Source organism: Protomyctophum parallelum, assembly GCF_964188405.1.
Source record: "Protomyctophum parallelum genome assembly, chromosome: 20".
Classification (NCBI taxonomy): Eukaryota; Metazoa; Chordata; class Actinopteri; order Myctophiformes; family Myctophidae; genus Protomyctophum; species Protomyctophum parallelum.
Window position 1 is genome coordinate 2,047,673 of NC_139718.1, and position 19,236 is coordinate 2,066,908.

Genomic DNA, 19,236 nt, shown 5'->3' on the forward strand with positions numbered 1-19,236 from the left:
TCATAACTTAATAATATCATGAAGATGACTCATAACTTAATAATATCATGAAGATGACTCATAACTTAATAATATCATGAAGATAACTCATAACTTAATAATATCATGAAGATAACTCATAACTTAATAATATCATGAAGATGACTCATAACTTAATAATATCATGAAGATGACTCATAACTTAATAATATCATGAAGATAACTCATAACTTAATAATATCATGAAGATGACTCATAACTTAATAATATCATGAAGATGACCCATAACTTAATATCATGAAGATGACTCATAACTTAATAATATCATGAAGATGACTCATAACTTAATAATATCATGAAGATAACTCATAACTTAATAATATCATGAAGATAACTCATAACTTAATAATATCATGAAGATGACTCATAACTTAATAATATCATGAAGATAACTCATAACTTAATAATATCATGAAGATAACTCATAACTTAATAATATCATGAAGATGACTCATAACTTAATAATATCATGAAGATAACTCATAACTTAATAATATCATGAAGATGACTCATAACTTAATAATATCATGAAGATGACTCATAACTTAATAATATCATGAAGATGACTCATAACTTAATAATATCATGAAGATGACTCATAACTTAATAATATCATGAAGATGACTCATAACTTAATAATATCATGAAGATAACTCATAACTTAATAATATCATGAAGATGACTCATAACTTAATAATATCATGAAGATGACTCATAACTTAATAATATCATGAAGATAACTCATAACTTAATAATATCATGAAGATGACTCATAACTTAATAATATCATGAAGATGACTCATAACTTAATAATATCATGAAGATAACTCATAACTTAATAATATCATGAAGATGACTCATAACTTAATAATATCATGAAGATGACTCATAACTTAATAATATCATGAAGATAACTCATAACTTAATAATATCATGAAGATAACGCATAACTTAATAATATCATGAAGATGACTCATAACTTAATAATATCATGAAGATGACTCATAACTTAATAATATCATGAAGATGACTCATAACTTAATAATATCATGAAGATGACTCATAACTTAATAATATCATGAAGATAACTCATAACTTCACCAAGTTCTCTTAAAGCTGCTAGAAGAAGCAATACGTGTTCAAATTAATGACTAATAAATGACCTTTTTAAAACAATGTAGTCTCTGTGACAAATCTAGGGGCCGCAATCTGCTTTCAAAGATGTTCCTAGAAGCTCTGTCATCGATTTGCCTGACTACTTCTGTCATTTCGACCGTTTTTTTCCTTCGGCCAGGAAAATCTTTGAATGCAGATTGCGGCCCCTAGAATAGAATAGAACATTGGTAGTGTTTTACTCATTGCTGGCCGTTTGAATACCAAAAAGAAAAAAAGTCATTAAAATGTTGACACATTATTGATTTACTTATAGCAGCTTTAATTTACAATTTAGGCATTTAGGAAGACACCCTTTACCCAGAGGCACAACGAGAAGTACCATGAACCCTAAAGGGTGAGTTAATTAACCCTAAAGGGTCACTTAATGAACCCTAAAGGGTGAGTTAATTAACCCTAAAGGGTCACTTAATGAACCCTAAAGTCAACCAACAACAGCGTCAGTTAAACGTAGCCGAGGAGTGCTAGTAAAACAAGCATGTGCTACAGCATTAATAGTATGTGATCTCAAGCTAAGACATGCTGAGAAAGAGAACACCTCTACAATCTTCCTGGTACGTCTGCAGTTATTGACAAAGACCCCAAAAGCAACGCAACGCAACGCTCCGTTCTCTCCCTCCGCCCGCCCGGGGCGAAGCTCCGCCGCTCACTTCTGGCTGACGATGGTGCGAGCGATGAGCTCCTTCATGATCTCATTGGTGCCTCCGTAGATGGGCTGGATTCTGGCGTCCACAAACGCCCTGGGATGGAGGGAGGGAGGGAGGGATGTTGGGAGGGAGGGAGGGATGGAGGGAGGGAGGGAGAGAGAGATAAGAGATCCATATTGTGTATATTGTACAGATGCATGTGACTAAAACTAAATGAAAACTATTCAAGAGACTATGACTAAAACTAAAATCAGTCAGTACCACCCACCCAGGGTACCCAGTACCACCCAGGGAACCCAGAAACACCCACCCAGGGTACCCAGGGCCACCCACCCAGGGTACCCAGTACCACCCACCCAGGGTACCCAGTACCACCCAGGGTACCCAGTCAGTAGCACCCACCCAGGGTACCCAGTACCACCCACCCAGGGTACCCAGTACCACCCAGGGTACCCAGTCAGTAGCACCCACCCAGGGAACCCAGTACCACCCTCCCAGGGTACCCAGTACCACCCACCCAGGGTACCCAGTACCACCCACCCAGGGTACCCAGTACCACCCACCCAGGGAACCCAGAAACACCCACCCAGGGTACCCAGGGCTCCTCACCTGGCGATGGGGAACTCCCACATGTACCCCCATCCTCCGTGGAGCTGGAGGCACTGTGTGGCCACTTTGTTCTGAAGGTCCGACGCCCTGATACCACATGAAGGAACAACACAGACGTTAGCATAATTATACAGTAAAACTGTAGGTTTGTTCCAAGCAAAACAACACCAACACCCTCACGGATCACAAACCTAGCACAGTTAAAGGTTTACGACGCAAAGCCAACCTCAGACTGCCACGGGCTGTGGGGTCGATTTAGAGGTTGCACACACAGCACAGAAACGGATGTTGTAGGCGTCCATCTTATGCTAAATAAATAGCGTCAATGCTAGCGGGTTAAAATATAGCCATCCTTGCTCTAGAAAGCTCCAATGTTTCCATTTAGACCACCGGATAATCAGCAAAGACCTCCGAACATCGCACGTTTTATCCAAACCATGGAGAGCTCCGTAGATTAGGCGTTATTCAGCTTTTACTCAGCCTGTATAATGGGAGGTGGACGGCAGCGCGCGCTTGCGCAATCCGGTCTAGGATCGCTAAAGAAGGAAAGGCCGAGCCAAAATAATAAAATAATAAAAAAAATGTAATTAGCGATCCGGGTTTGATATCAATAATAAAGCTTATCAGACGGAGTACTCCGCCAAGAGCGGAAGGTAATTAAATACCTTATGGCGGAGTACTCCGCCAAAAGCAGTACGTCTGTTAACAGTCCATTTCAGAGGGGTCTTTCCTCTCACCAGTATTTGGCCATGGAGGCCGTGGAGGAGTCAAGGCGCTTCTCGGCGTGGAGCTGGAGGCAGCTGTCGACGAACGCCCGGCCCACGCAGATATCCGTCTTCAGCTCCGCCAGCTTGTGCTGCACCGTCTGTTAGCATGGAATAATACGCAAGCATGTCAATAGTCAATAAAGTCAATTACTATGAACACACAAATTCACTGTTTCTAAATTCACATACATTGAAGTTTTTTGATTTAGTTGATTTTAAAACAGCACAACTATTATTTAAAGCAAGACATAATCTGCTTCCTGGAAACATCCAAAAAGGATTTAGGGATAGGGATGGGAGGTATGAGCTGAGAGGGGAACTAATCTTCAAACAAATAAGTGTTGAAACTACCTTGAAGAGTATGTGTGTTTCTGTTCATGGAGTTAAGCTGTGGAACAGCTTGTCTGAGCCAATAAAGCAAAGCAACAACCTAAATCATTTAAAGGTATATTCAGTGATTTAACTTAATTCAAATATCACTTATTGTTTTGTTTTGTTGTGATAATCCTCTCTACTATAGAGTGTGCTGACCATATAAGAGGTTCCTCCCTGTCCCCAGTTAACCCCTGGGGGTCAAAAAACCTTAGGTTTCGTTTTTGACTCTCTATCCTGATTGGACGAAAGGCTGGGTCCTACAGCCAAAAACGAAACCTAAGGTTTTTTGAGTGAAATCACTGAATATACCTTTAAAAAAGAGGCTCAAACAGGAATTTTTGTATAAATATAACCTGGAATGAGTGGGGAGCTGAGCTATGTTAAATGCTATGTAGTGTTTGACTAAAGTATAACATTCTAGCTTTGTCTGTTTTTGTCTTTTTTCCTCCCCGTGTCTGTTTTCTTTATGTTTAATTTTTATTTTCTTCTTCTATAAATGTCATTAGTTTGTTTTGTTACATGTTGATTGTGATGCATATCTTCAACAGTATTTTGGAATACGTTGAGATAAGGATAGGCACTAATAAGCTTTAAGCTTCTGCCTTTTCCATCACCTACAAAGAAAAAGTAAAGTGTTTTTGTGTAATGTCTCCCTCTGAAAGATCGAAATAAACTATTCCTTCATTCATGTGCCCAGGAAATGTCTTAGTGTTAGTCTAGTTTTAGTCGACTAAATGTCATAAGATTTAGTCGACTAAATCTACAGGTGATTTAGTCGACTAAAATGTGTTTTGGTGGGCCTTGATGCCGTCGTAATGAGTGTTTTTACACTTGCTGAAAATAGACGATCTACAAGCTCACAACGCGTCGCAGCTATTTTCAGCATGCAACCAAGAGTACAATGACTTGTACTGGATCTCTTGTCCACTAGTCCCTTCCTAACATTCTAGTCTAGTTTTTATTTGTCGACGAAATTGTCAGTATATTTAGTCTTAGTTTTAGTCACCATAGCTTAGTTTTCATTTAGTTTCCATTTGTTTTTGTCAGTGGAAAAAGGTAGTCGACGAACATTTTTCGTCTTAGTTTTAGTCGACGAAAACAACACTGCTCTTTACAGACCTGTAAGTGGGCGATGGTCTTCCCGAAGGCCTTCCTCTGCATGACGTAATTCCTGGTCTCCTCAAACATGAACTCACAGCTGGCCAGGGCCATGTCGGCGATCAGCAGGCGCTCCTACAGAGAGGAGAAGAGAACGGAGAACAGAGACTTGAGTGAACAGGCAAAAAAAAAGGAGTTTCCTGACAAAACTCTTAGAAACACTCTTTAAGCCATTCTGGACGGGAACCCCTTTTGGTGTTTTAAGCATTATGTTATACTTTAGCTGTTGAAAAATAGCAGATCTACAAGCTCGTCGGTGCCGCGCTACGAGCTTGTAGATTTTGAAAATGTGTGAAAATGCAGTGTTTTCCTACCTGAGGCAGCTCATTCATCAGATAGTAGAAGCCCTTGTTGGCCTGTCCCAGGAGGGTTAGGGTTTAGAGGGTTAAGGTTTAGGGGGTTAGGGTTTAGGGGATAGGGTATAGGGGTTAGGGTTTAGGGGGATAGGGGTTAGGGGATAGGGCCTACCTGAGGCAGCTCATTCATCAGATAGTAGAAGCCCTTGTTGGCCTGTCCCAGGAGGGTTTAGGGGTTAGGGATAGGGGTTAGGGGGATAGGGGATAGGGGTTAGGGGTTAGGGGATAGGGGATAGGGGATAGGGGTTAGGGGTTAGGGGTTAGGGGTTAGGGGTTAGGGGATAGGGGTTAGGGGATAGGGGATAGGGGTTAGGGGTTAGGGGTTAGGGGGTTAGGGGATAGGGCCTACCTGAGGCAGCTCATTCATCAGATAGTAGAAGCCCTTGTTGGCCTGTCCCAGGAGGGATAGGGTTTAGAGGGTTAAGGGTTAGGGGTTAGGGGATAGGGGTTAGGGGTTAGGGTTTAGGGGGTTAGGGCCTACCTGAGGCAGCTCATTCATCAGATAGTAGAAGCCCTTGTTGGCCTGTCCCAGGAGGGCGCTGGCCGGGAGACGGACGTCCTCAAAGAACAGCTCTGCTGTGTCCTGGTGGAGACAGACAGGACATACTGTAAGAACAGCTCTGTGTCCTGGTGGAGACAGACAGTAGGACATACTGTAGGTCAGCGTTGATTTCCTCGACTAAAACTGAGACGAAGAATGTTCGTCGACTCCCTTTTCTCACTGGCGAAAACGGAATAAAAATGAAATGAAACTAAGCTACGATGACTAAAACTGAGACTAAATATAGACAATTTCATCAACAAATAAAAAAGTCATTTTACACTTGGTTGCATGATGAAATTAGCCGATTTTTTTTAAATATGAATAGTGAATACTACCATTTTCTGCACTACCAGGTAAATGACAGCATTGGACTCAATGAGCTGCTGATTTACAATAAATAATGTCATATATCCGAGAGCTTGAGACCGGAACTACTTATTTGAAAACCAATGTTGTATTGCTGTTTGCAATGGAGTGAGTAACCTGGGCCTTGAGATCTGCATAAGGATGTCTGTGTGTGTGTGTGTGTGTGTGTGTGTGTGTGTGTGTGTGTGTGTGTGTGTGTGTGTGTGTGTGAGTGGTGTGTGTGTGTGTGTGTGTGTGTGTGTGTGTGTGCGTCAGTACCTGGGCCTTCAGCCCTATCTTCTCCAGCTTGCGTCCTTTGTGGTAGTGTGTGTGTGTGAGGGTGTGTGTGTGTGTGTGTGTGTGTGTGGTAGTGTGTGTGTGTGTGTGCGTCAGTACCTGGGCCTTCAGCCCGATCTTCTCCAGCTTGCGTCCCTTGTGGTGTGTGTGTGTGTGTGTGTGTGTGTGTGTGTGTGTGTGTGTGTGTGTGTGTGTCAGTACCTGGGCCTTGAGGCCTATCTTCTCCAGCTTGCGTCCCTTGTGGTAGTGTCTGTGTGTGTGTGTGTGTGTGTGTGTGTGTGTGTGTGTGTGTGTGTGTGTGTGTGTGTGTGTGTGTGTGTGTGTGTCAGTACCTGGGCCTTTAACCCTATCTTCTCCAGCTTGCGTCCCTTGTGGTGTGTGTGTGTGTGTGTGTGTGTGTGTGTGTGTGTGTGTGTGTGTGTGTGTGTCAGTACCTGGGCCTTGAGGCCTATCTTCTCCAGCTTGCGTCCCTTGTGGTGTGTGTGTGTGTGTGTGTGTGTGTGTGTGTGTGTGTGTGTGTGTGTGTGTGTGTGTGTGTCAGTACCTGGGCCTTTAACCCTATCTTCTCCAGCTTGCGTCCCTTGTGGTAGTGTCTGTGTGTGTGTGTGTGTGTGTGTGTGTGTGTGTGTGTGTGTGTGTGTGTGTGTGTGTGTGTGTGTGTCAGTACCTGGGCCTTTAACCCTATCTTCTCCAGCTTGCGTCCCTTGTGGTAGTGTCTGTGTGTGTGTGTGTGTGTGTGTGTGTGCGTCAGTACCTGGGCCTTCAGCCCTATCTTCTCCAGCTTGCGTCCTTTGTGGTATCCCTTCATGCCGTCCTCCACCAGGAACAGGCTGATGCCGTGGGCCGCCGTCCTGGCCTCCCGATTGGTCACCGTCACCACGATGACCACGTCGCTCATCCACCCGTTGGTGATGAACACCTGCAGAGGAGGATACACACTATGTTACACCCGTTCTGACCTGAGATCAGATTCTACAAATGTCTTCTAAATCCTGACTGTTTTCTTGAAAAAGCTATGTTTGTCAGTCAATCTTCGATTTTTCAAAAAAAATAGCAGACCTACAAGCTCGTATGAGCGTATGAGCTTGTAGATCTGCTATTTGTAAATAGCTAAAGCATAACGTAATGCTAACACCAAAAGGGATTCCCGCCTAAAATGGGTTAAAAATGTCTACTAAATCATGACAGTTTTCTGAATGTTTTCTTTATCAGTGGTTCTCAATATTCCATGTCAAGGACCCCAAAAGTGATATATATATATATATATATATATATTGTTCCAGGGACCCCCCCCCCATATATGCTATGAACCTGTGAGTCAGAAAGGAGGTTGTTCTATACTTATGCCTCTTTTACATGGCGACCATCTCCAGATAAAACGGCAGAGTCCTGTTGTGTTCTCAATTTTATTGACCCTTTACACGAGAACACTTTATGAAAACGCTATAATGTCTCTAGGTGGCGGTAACGGGCTGCCAAATTAGACCAGTCACCCACGTACAAGAAGAAGAACCCCTTCACGCAACCCAGAGCATGCAGGCAGAGCGCGCCACGGGATGGTTATATATGTTATAATACATTAGGCTACATAAACGCTGCTGCCGCGGCTGCCGCCTATCACAAGGCTTTTTATTTACATCATGGTTTTACATTCACCATCGCTGATGAGCAGCACTTTGTAGGCGAGGAGGGAGGCTTGTTCAGGAACTCCATTATATCATATATATATATATATATATATATATATATATGTATGGCTCTGCATCAATGTAATAAACATATGCGCTGTGAGCCAACGTGAGCCATGATGTCAGAAGTTTTGCGGATTCACCGTTTTGCCTGTTTACACGGAGAAGGGATAAAACGGCGTTCTCAAAGATTTCCACTCTGGAAGGTGGTTTCACTTTGTCACGTTTTCACCTCCTGAGAACACCGTTCTCGTCTAAAGGGACCCCAGCAAACGATACTTTATTTTGCCGTTTTCTATGAACACCGTTCTCGTCTAAAGACCACCTTAGTCTCACCTTGTTTCCATTGAGGATCCAGTCACTGCCGTCCTGCTTGGCGTAGGTCCTCACACCCTGAAGGTCACTGAGAGGGTCAGAAGAAGAGGAAGATGAACCTTAAGAGCTTTATTCTTTATTGGGATCCCCGCTAGCTTCCACAGAGTGGTCGCTAGTCTTCCTGGGGTCCCCGTTAGCTTCCACAGAGTGGTCGCTAGTCTTCCTGGGGTCCCCGTTAGCTTCCACAGAGTGGTCGCTAGTCTTCCTGGGGTCCCCGTTAGCTTCCACAGAGTGGTCGCTAGTCTTCCTGGGGTCCATACAAACATATAGTATACAATTAAAACAACTTGTAGATCGGCAATTTTTGCTATATTTGAATTGAAATCCTGAATATTTTTTTGCTTTTTTTTAAAATTTGAATCCTGAAAAGTAACCTTTTTATTGATTTTCAAATGCATTTAGTTTTAGTTATGATAACTTTATGAACTAAATACAAATACATTGGACACAAAAAGACAATAACATTTTAATACTAGTCGTTAAGTCATTTAATACTAGTAATTAAGTAATATTAAAGCGGGTCATGTTTGGAATTGTAACAGCTGAAATCAACACTATATCAGTATTCTGATATTAACCTGAGGGCCACATTAAGGGAAGGCCCTTCACCCCTGTGTCAATCATCTAATGTGATCCTGGGCTCTACACACCCTCCACCAACCTAGTCCCCATATATGGGGGACAAGGGGAGACCAACCTAGTCCCCATATATGGGGGACAAGGGGAGACCAACCTAGTCCCCATATATGGGGGACAAGGGGAGACCAACCTAGTCCCCATATATGGGGGACAAGGGGAGACCAACGGACTTGTAGGCTTTCTAATTACAAAAGCCCCCTTTCCTTTGTATTCGTCATCCAAATAACACATTAAAACTTGTGAATGAAACATTTAGTGGATCATGGTTAATTCAGAGGTTGAAAGTTGGGATACCATATTAACAACCAATATAAGCAAAACATGTCTTAACCCATTCTGAACGGGAACCCATTTTGGTGTCAGCATCATGTCGTGCTTTAGCTATTGAAAAATAGCAGATCTACAAGCTCGTAACGCGCCACCGAGTGGCGCGCTACGAGCTTGTAGGTCTGCTATTTTTTTTTAATCGAAGAACGACTGACATTTTTAGAATCTGATCTCAGGTCAGAATGGGTTAATCAGACCAGTGTGTGTCCCAGTGGAAACCTCGTATGAATCTGATCTCAGGTCAGAATGGGATAATGTCATCCTGCTTTCAGTAGCATGTGACGTGTCAAACTTCATGATTGCGAACCCATTCCAAGCATTACGTTTTTGAACGAAAAACACCAACTTGGGCGAAATTCGTCCATAGCCACTTGATGACAGCTATTTTTGACACAAGGAGTGTTTTTTTATGTACAAAACTAATGTTTGCAACGGATTGAGAATCCTGAAAACCCCCTAGTTTGACACACGTCACATGCCGACACGGTACCCCGACTTTCAACTCCATTAATTACTTCATTCACACATTCATATGTTATTACATATCATTTCTGGGGGTCCTTGACATGAAATAGTTTGAGAACCACCGATATAGAAACTTTTTTTGGGTTATTTTTTTCCTCTATCCGCGATAGCGAGGACGGCGAGGACCTCATATCGTGATACGAATCATATCGTGAGTTGAGTGAATCGTTACATGCCTACTTTAGGTAGGCACATGAGTCACAGAATATGTATCTACGAATGAGCCCCAGACCGCTGATAAACAACAGAATGAGCCCCAGACCGCTGATAAACAACAGAATGAGCCCCAGACCGCTGATAAACAACAGAATGAGACCCAGACCGTTGATAAACAGAATGAGCCCCAGACTCCCTCACCTGCCCTAACAGCTAGCGGTAGAGACAGAGTTAACAGTGAGTTAATAGTGAGTTAGAGCAGACTCCCTCACAGCCAGCGGTAGAGATAGAGTTAACAGTGAGTTAATAGTGAGTTAGAGCAGACTCCCTCACAGCTAGCGGTAGAGACAGAGTTAACAGTGAGTTAATAGTGAGTTAGAGGAGACTCCCTCACAGCTAGCGGTAGAGATAGAGTTAACAGTGAGTTAATAGTGAGTTAGAGCAGACTCCCTCACAGCCAGCGGTAGAGATAGAGTTAACAGTGAGTTAATAGTGAGTTAGAGCAGACTCCCTCACAGCCAGCGGTAGAGATAGAGTTAACAGTGAGTTAATAGTGAGTTAGAGGAGACTCCCTCACAGCTAGCGGTAGAGACAGAGTTAACAGTGAGTTAATAGTGAGTTAGAGGAGACTCCCTCACAGCTAGCGGTAGAGACAGAGTTAATAGTGAGTTAATAGTGAGTTAGAGGAGACTCCCTCACAGCCAGCGGTAGAGATAGAGTTAACAGTGAGTTAATAGTGAGTTAGAGCAGACTCCCTCACAGCCAGCGGTAGAGATAGAGTTAACAGTGAGTTAATAGTGAGTTAGAGGAGACTCCCTCACAGCTAGCGGTAGAGACAGAGTTAATAGTGAGTTAGAGGAGACTCCCTCACCTGCCGGCGCCCGGCTCCGTCATGGCGATGGCGCCGATGCTTTTCCCAGCGGTCATCGGGGGGATGAAGCGTTCGATCTGCTCCTTGGAGCCGTAGTTACTGATGTACGGCATGACGATCTCAGAGTGCAGCGCGAAGCCCGGCCCGGAGCAGTTAGAGTACATCCTAGAGAACACAAGAACAGAACACTGTCTCAGAGTGAAGCCCGGCCCGGAGCAGTTAGAGTACATCCTATAGAACACAACAACAGAACACTGTCTCAGAGTGAAGCCCGGCCCGGAGCAGTTAGAGTACATCCTATAGAACACAATAACAGAACACTGTCTCAGAGTGAAGCCCGGCCCGGAGCAGTTAGAGTACATCCTATAGAACACAATAACAGAACACTGTCTCAGAGTGAAGCCCGGCCCGGAGCAGTTAGAGTACATCCTATAGAACACAACAACAGAACACTGTCTCAGAGTGAAGCCCGGCCCGGAGCAGTTAGAGTACATCCTATAGAACACAATAACAGAACACTGTCTCAGAGTGAAGCCCGGCCCGGAGCAGTTAGAGTACATCCTATAGAACACAACAACAGAACACTGTCTCAGAGTGAAGCCCGGCCCGGAGCAGTTAGAGTACATCCTATAGAACACAATAACAGAACACTGTCTCAGAGTGAAGCCCGGCCCGGAGCAGTTAGAGTACATCCTATAGAACACAACAACAGAACACTGTCTCAGAGTGAAGCCCGGCCCGGAGCAGTTAGAAACATGTGTTGGTTTCGTCGACTTTGAGGCTTAACCCATTCTGACCTGAGATCAGATTCATACGAGGTTTCCACTGGACACACACTGGTCTGATTAATCAGGAGTTGCAGTAGCCACGGGGTAATCTATAGGTGGGTATTGCCCTTGTCTTCATGTCTTTATGTATGTACATTGTCTTGTTCTTTGCGTTATGTCAAATGTGTGTACCGGTATATGTGTTCTGCATACTAGGCTGCTGGGTCGAAAGACATTTCAGTGTGAACAGACAATAAAGTACCATAATTATCATATCTATATCAAAACACTAAAGGTAGTCGTCGACTACCTTTTTTACACAGACGAAAACTAAATGGAAACTAAGCTATGATGACTATGAAGACTAGATGTTTGACAATTCGTCAACAGATACAAAATAGTGGAGACGAGATCGAGTATAAGTAAAAGTCATTTTATTTTTGGTTGCATGCTGAAAATAGCAGATCTGAAACCTCACAACGCGTTGCGACACGTTGTGAGCTTGTAGATCTGCCATTTTCAGCACGTGCGGAATCAGTCATTTCGACGGCATCAATGCACCGCCAAGACACATTTTAGTCGACTAAATCAACTGTGGATTAAGTCGACTAAAACTAGACTAACACTAAAACATTCCGGGTGACTGAAACTAAATTAAATCACTATTCAGAAGACCTATATGACTAAAACTAAAATCTAAACAGCGCCACTCACTGCTCCTCCCACACCGCGGCAGCTAAACGGCTAACGGTGGGTGCTAACGGCTAACGTGCTAACGGTGGGTGCTAACGGCTAACGTGCTAACGGTGGGTGCTAACGGCTAACGTGCTAACGGTGGGTGCTAACGGCGCCACTCACTGCTCCTCCCACACCACGGCGGCCGACAGCAGGTCTCCTCCGATGCCGCCGTGCTCCTCGGGCGTCAGAACTCCCAGAAGGCCTTGCTCCCCGGCCTTCTCCCACACCTCCCGGCTCACCTGGCCCGCCTTCTCCCACCTGTGGGGTGGGGGGGGGGGGAAGAAAGAAAAGGAGGTTAGAACCTCTTACCTCCGAAATGGTCTCACTATTAGTAAGTAAACAACATCAGGAAGAAGCAGGACTCAACCATCAGGATTCAAACTCCAGAGCTTCCCTCAGCTCTCCCCACACATATCTTATACTCTCAGCAGTGTACAGAGTTTCAGGAGTAACCAGAGATGGTCATTCCTTAAATGGACTCCATTCTATAGTTAACTCACACAGTGTGAAATAGGTTCACATGAGTCGGCAGTCTCTAATGAGTTTGTCAGTGAGGAACAGGTGGTAATTAGAGTGTAGAGTATCATCTACTAGTATTGACTACATTAAAGTAATCAATACCATAGTGTTTATATGCGTTTTTTTCCACCACAGAGGGCATGGCTGTCATTTTGGAAATGCTGTACTTTGTGGATTTATAATTATAAATCGATTCTACAGGTCGATTCTACGAGGTCGATTCTACAAATGTCTTCTAGATCTGGACAGTTTTTTACGTACTCCCTGTGGTGAGGGACCACCTCCTGGTATGAATCTGATCTCAGGTCAGAATGGGTTAACGTACTCCCTGTGGTGAGGGACCACCTCCTCCTGGAAGAAGCGCCGGACGTTCTGCCTGAAGAGGTCGTGGTCCTCGCTGAAGAGCCGCCGCGTCCCGATCTCCATCAGGGACTTGGCGCTGGACGTCTCTGGGCGAGGAGGGCTGGTGTCGCCGCCCTGCTCCTGGGTCTGACTGTGCTGCAGTCTGGGGGAGAGAAAGGGGACAGAACCATCATTCTGCTGGGTCTGGCTGTGTTTCAGTCTGGGGGAGAGAAAGGGGACAGAACCATCATTCTGCTGGGTCTGGGGACAGAACCATCATTCTGCTGGGTCTGGGGACAGAACCATCATTCTGCTGGGTCTGGGGACAGAACCATCATTCTGCTGGGTCTGGGGACAGAACCATCATTCTGCTGGGTCTGGGGACAGAACCATCATTCTGCTGGGTCTGGGGACAGAACCATCATTCTGCTGGGTCTGGCTGTGCTGCAGTCTGGGGAGAGAAAGGGGACAGAACCATCATTCTGCTGGGTCTGGGGACAGAACCATCATTCTGCTGGGTCTGGCTGTGCTGCAGTCTGGGGAGAGAAAGGGGACAGAACCATCATTCTGCTGGGTCTGGGGACAGAACCATCATTCTGCTGGGTCTGGGGACAGAACCATCATTCTGCTGGGTCTGGCTGTGCTGCAGTCTGGGGAGAGAAAGGGGACAGAACCATCATTCTGCTGGGTCTGGGGACAGAACCATCATTCTGCTGGGTCTGGGGACAGAACCGTCATTCTGCTGGGTCTGACTGTTTCAGTCTGGGGAGAGAAAGGGGACAGAACCATCATTCTGCTGGGTCTGGGGACAGAACCATCATTCTGCTGGGTCTGGCTGTGCTGCAGTCTGGGGGAGAGAAATATAACAGAACCATCCAGTGTTGATTTCGTCGAGGAAAACTAAGACAAATGTTCGTCGACTACCTTTTTCCACTGACTGGGCGGCGGTGGCTCAGCGGTAGAGTGCCTGGATGGTAACCGTAAGGTTGCCAGTTCGAACCCGGGCTCCCCCAGAGTTACTGTCGAAGTGTCCTTGAGCAAGACACTGAACCCCTAATTGCTCCCAATGTGCTGGTTGGTGCCTTGCATGGTTTCCGCTGCCATCGGTGTGTGAATGTGTGTGTGGATGTAATGCACTATCTATGTAAAGCGCCTTGGATAAAGGCGCTATATAAATTCACCATTTAAAATAAAATAAAATTTGTTTTTTAACTAAGCTATGATGACAAAGGGACTATAGTGGACAGGAGATCCAAAGATCAAAATACAAAGTCTTATTTTTGGTTGCATGCTGAAAATAGCCGATCTACAAGCCCACAACACGTCGCAGTGTGACGTGTTGTGAGCTTGTAGATCGGCTATTTTCAGCATGCAACTAATTGTAAAATGACTTATACTGGATCTCTTGTCCACTAGTCCCTTCCTAACATTTTAGTCTAGTTTATATTTGTTGACGAAATTGTCAACTATATTTAGTCTCAGTTTTAGTCACCATAGCTCAGTTTCCATTTAGTTTTCGCCAGTGAAGAAAATGTAGTCAACGAACATTTTTCGTCTTGGTTTTAGTCGATGAAAACAACACTGCTGTGAAATAACATTTTCAATTAATGTACATCCTATTCATTATTGCTCTCCAGTTATGAGATTGAAAAGGAGTCTAGTGGTGTGATTGTAACATGCTTTAATGCTGGAGTATTATATTCAAATCTATGCTATAAGTCACTGCAAATTGATTGATTGATTCATTTATTGTTTGCAGAATTAAAGTACATTTCAAGCACAACTCAATACAAAAACTGTTAACTGTGGACGACACCATAAAGTATTACACTTGTTTACAAGAGGGTCCACCGTGTTCAATTCATCATAACAATCAGAGACGTACAAATATACTACTCTCTATAGCCAAAAACAGGAAATCATTATAGGAGGTAAAAAGGGGAAGAAAAACAAACATACAGTGAGGGGGAAAAGGGGTGGGGGGGATTGCAGCAGTCCGTAGGTGCCCTTTGAGAGCAGTTTTGAAGGAGTCTAGGGATTTGCATGACTTAATGACTGTTGGATGGTATTCATGTTAGCCAGCCATTAGATTATAGAAACTGAACCATATCAAATTATAAACCGTACCCCTGAATGTGGGGTGATGCAGGGGCCCCCTGGGGTCCATAGAGGTTCCCCCAGGGGTCCATATAGGTTGCAGAGGCCCCTGGGGGTCCATATATGTTCCCCTTAAATGATCGATAGCTCATCTTCACCCTTATGCACCCATACTGTAAATTCAACCACAGAAACGCACAACAGCGTCTGTTATTATTCTGATCAAAGTTTCACAACACACCACGTTGTCTCTAAACAACAATTAATACAATGTATTTAGACTGAGGTCCCAGATATCAACAGCAGTGTTGATTTTTATTTTCGTCGACTAAAACTAAGAAGAAAAATGTTCGTTGACTACCTTTTTCCACTGACAAACTAAATGGAAACTAAATGAAAACTAAGCTATGGTGACTAAAACTAAGACTAAATATAAACTAGACTAAAATGTTAGGAAGGGACTAGTGGACAAGAGATCCACTATAAGTAATTTTACACTTGGTTGCATGCTGCAAATAGCCGATCTACAAGCTCACAACGCGTCGCAGCGCGACGCGTTGTGAGCTTGTAGATCGGCTATTTTCAGCAAGTGCAAAAACAATCATTACGATGGCATCAAGGCCCGCCAAAATACATTTTAGTCGACTAAATCACCTGTAGATTTAGTCGACTAAAATCTCATATTTAGTTGACTAAAACTAGACTAAGACATTCCAGGTGACTAAAATGTGACTAAAACTAAAACGAAAACTATTCAAGAGACTAATGACTAAAACTAACATCAAAATTTGCTGCCAAAAACAACACTGATCAACATGCTATAATATATGAGGGGGGGCGTGGCCTAATATGCATAATATCAAACTGAGGATCAACATTGTTTAGGTTTAAAGGCTTCACCCGATCCAAACATGACGTTATAGTTATTATGACGTAACTGTCTGTCAGGTGTTCAAAGTGTGTCAAAGGTCGTGATCATGACCCAATGCTGAGGACACGCACGTACACACACGTACACACAGTCTCACACACACACACACACGCTTTGAGTCCAACTCTAAATGTTTTGTCTCTAAATGTTTTGATGAATTGAACAATGTGGACCCTGTTGTAAACAAGTGTAATGCTCAATAGGGTCGTCCACTTACAGTTAACAGTCTTTGTATTGAGTTTGTGCTTGAAATGTACTAACTGTTAATAAATATTTCAATCAATCAAAAAAAACCACAATCGCATTATTTAAATGATCACAACTGCATGGGACCATAACATAACGTTACACATGTCCACGAAAAAACCCCACAAATATCCCAAAATGAAAGCAGAATAAAGAAAAGGAACAACTATATAAACCATAAACATAGATGAAATAACCACACATAGCAGAGTTAGTCCTTCGTACAGTTACAGTACTACCTTGCTGTTGCTGCAGAGATCAGCGGTCCGGTGCGGGACGCGTTCTGCAGGCCGCTTAGACATGTTTTAACTACCTTATTAATAAACATATTTATATACTTTTATAGTTTCTTGTTCACACACAGCGCTGAACCAACCAGACAAAACAAACACAACTCTCCTTCAGCTGTGTCAAGGCAGCAGATATTAGTAGTCAGAAAATAAAAGACTTCCGGTGGTCGAGCTCTTCAGAATAAAGCTTTGTCTCTATATTATTTTGTTATAAAAGTGTACTTTTCTAAAGTAAAAAAAAAAACGATAAATTTTTCACATTAAAAATGAAACAATATATTCAGTATTTAAACGAAAATATATGACACAAACTATGTCTTATTCTGAAGATCTTATAGGAAGTAAACCTGAAATCTTATATTGGCTGCTTTGACGCGGGGCCCTTCTTCTGCACTCTGCACAAATATATACCGGCGTTACTGAGCGTTGTCGCCATCTAGTGGTTCTAAATGTATATGAATTTAATGTCCAATGCAGCTCTGAAACCTTAATTTCAATGAGTTGACAAATTTGATTTTAAAATGTTTTTACACGCACGCACAAACGCGCGCGCGCACACACACACACACACACACACACACACACACACACACACACACACACACACACACACACACACACACACACACACACACACACACACACACACAGATTGTAGTTTTCATAACAGTCTTTAGAATAGTTTTCATTTTAGTTTTAGTCACATTTTAGTCACCTGGAATGTTCTAATGTTAGTCGACTAAATGTCATGAGATTTTAGTCGACTAATTCTACAGTCGATTTAGTCGACTAAAATGTATTTTGGCGAGCCTTGATGCCGTCGTAATGAATTTATACACATGCTGAAAATAGTCGATCTACAAGCTCACAACGCATCGCAGCGAGACGCATTGTGAGCTTGTAGATCGGCTATTTTCAGCATTCAAACCAAGTGTAAAATGAGTTATACTGGATCTCTTGTCCACTAGTCCCTTCCTAACATTTTAGTCTAGTTTTTATTTGTTGACCAAATAGTCAGTAGGCTATATTAAGTCTTAGTTTCAGTCATCATAGCTTTATAGTTTTCATCTAGTTTCCACTGACTGTAGTTTTCGTCAGAGGAACATTTTTCGTCTTATAGTTTTAGTCGACGAAATCAACACTGCCCACTCAGTCTTTATTATTTACTATAGTCCTAATAAACCCCAATAAATGACATCTGGCCACAGAAGATCACAGCAGGATCTACTGAATGTGAAGGTAGCCTACTGGGGGGAAGCCCCACTGTGTGTCATAGTGTCATTCAGTAGATCCTATAGTGATCTTTTGTGGCCAGATGTAATTTCTTGGGGTTTTAGTAGGACTATAGTAAAGAATTTTAAAAAATCAATCGCTATAACATTTAGTAAAGAAATACATATTTAGCCCCGTGCTCGAATGCCCCCGCCCCCCCCCCCCCCCCCCTGTCCAAAACAGCTAAAATCCCTAAAACGAAAGAAAGCAGCAAATGAAAAAAGAATTCCACTCACCTTTTAAACTTTCTCTAATAACAACCTAAAACATGAACCTTGGTTGAAAAAAACTAAAGTTGTCCTTTAACCCATTCTGAACGGGAACCCATTTTGGTGTCAGCATCATGTTATGCTTTAGCTATTGAAAAATAGCAGATCTACAAGCTCATAGCGCGACACCGAGTGGCGCGCTATGAGCTTGTAGGTCTGCTATTTTTGAAAAATCGAAGAACGACTGACATTTTTAGAATCTGATCTCAGGTCAGAATGGGTTAATCAGACGAGTGTGTGTCCAGTGGAAACCTCGTATGAATCTGATCTCAGGTCAGAATTGGTTAATGTCAAGGAGCTGTTGTAAACCAGCCCTACTGGGACTGAGGACCAGCAGGCAATCTGCATACATCTGGGGCTCCATTTTCCTCACCGCTAAACCCCTTATCCCTAAACTTCTAATTTTTTATTTTATTTTACTATTTTTTAAAACATTTTTGAATAGTTCAACTAGCCAATCTACATTGACACGTTGTGAGCTTGTAGACTGGACATTTGAACTATTCAAAGATGTTTTGCAAAATAGTAAAAATAAAAAAAGGCAAAGAAGTTTAGGGATAAGGGTTTTTTAGCCGGTGACGGAAATGGAGCCCCAGATGGTTTACTAATGTTTCTCTGACCATGCACCCTGCTGTGCTACAGGTTCTCATGCAGTTGAGCAGACAATTAAGTCATCCATATGAAAAATGGCAGTCGACGAAAAATTTTCGTCTTAGTTTTAAAGTCGATGAAATCAACACTGTTTGACAAGACTGGATAAATATATCCGGAAATGACCAGACAGGCGTAGGCTACCAGTAGGCCAGTAGGACCCTCACAATAAAACCAGGCCTAACTCATTTAAATGTCCAGACAGGTGTAGGCTACCAGTAGG

At 43.1% G+C, this 19,236-nt stretch overlaps 1 protein-coding gene across 1 annotated transcript; it reads right to left on the reverse strand.

Moving 5' to 3' along the window:
- Nucleotides 1–1,087: 1,087 nt before the first annotated feature.
- On the reverse strand, nt 1,088–16,935 carry acadl (acyl-CoA dehydrogenase long chain). The gene is made up of 11 exons (XM_083791575.1): nt 16,771–16,935; nt 13,241–13,420; nt 12,517–12,654; nt 10,892–11,056; nt 8,335–8,401; nt 7,065–7,229; nt 5,606–5,707; nt 4,730–4,843; nt 3,206–3,333; nt 2,469–2,555; nt 1,088–1,952 (listed from the first exon to the last, which is right to left on the reverse strand). The coding sequence occupies exons 1-11, from the start codon at nt 16,857–16,859 to the stop codon at nt 1,859–1,861; spliced, it is 1,329 nt and encodes a 442-aa protein (XP_083647701.1). The 5' UTR covers nt 16,860–16,935; the 3' UTR covers nt 1,088–1,858.
- Nucleotides 16,936–19,236: the final 2,301 nt, after the last annotated feature.

What these genes read in the sequence shown, in the direction of transcription:
- acadl (XM_083791575.1), bottom strand. Translation starts at nt 16,859, where the DNA reads ATGTTTATTAATAAGGTAGTTAAAACATGTCTAAGCGGCCTGCAGAAC. An exon ending in ATCTCTGCAGCAACAGCAAG is followed by an intron (nt 13,421 to 16,770) that starts GTAGTACTGTAA and finishes TCTCTCCCCCAG; the next exon opens with ACTGCAGCACAGTCAGACCC. An exon ending in TGGGAGTTCCCCATCGCCAG is followed by an intron (nt 1,953 to 2,468) that starts GTGAGGAGCCCT and finishes CCTCCATCCCAG; the next exon opens with GGCGTTTGTGGACGCCAGAA.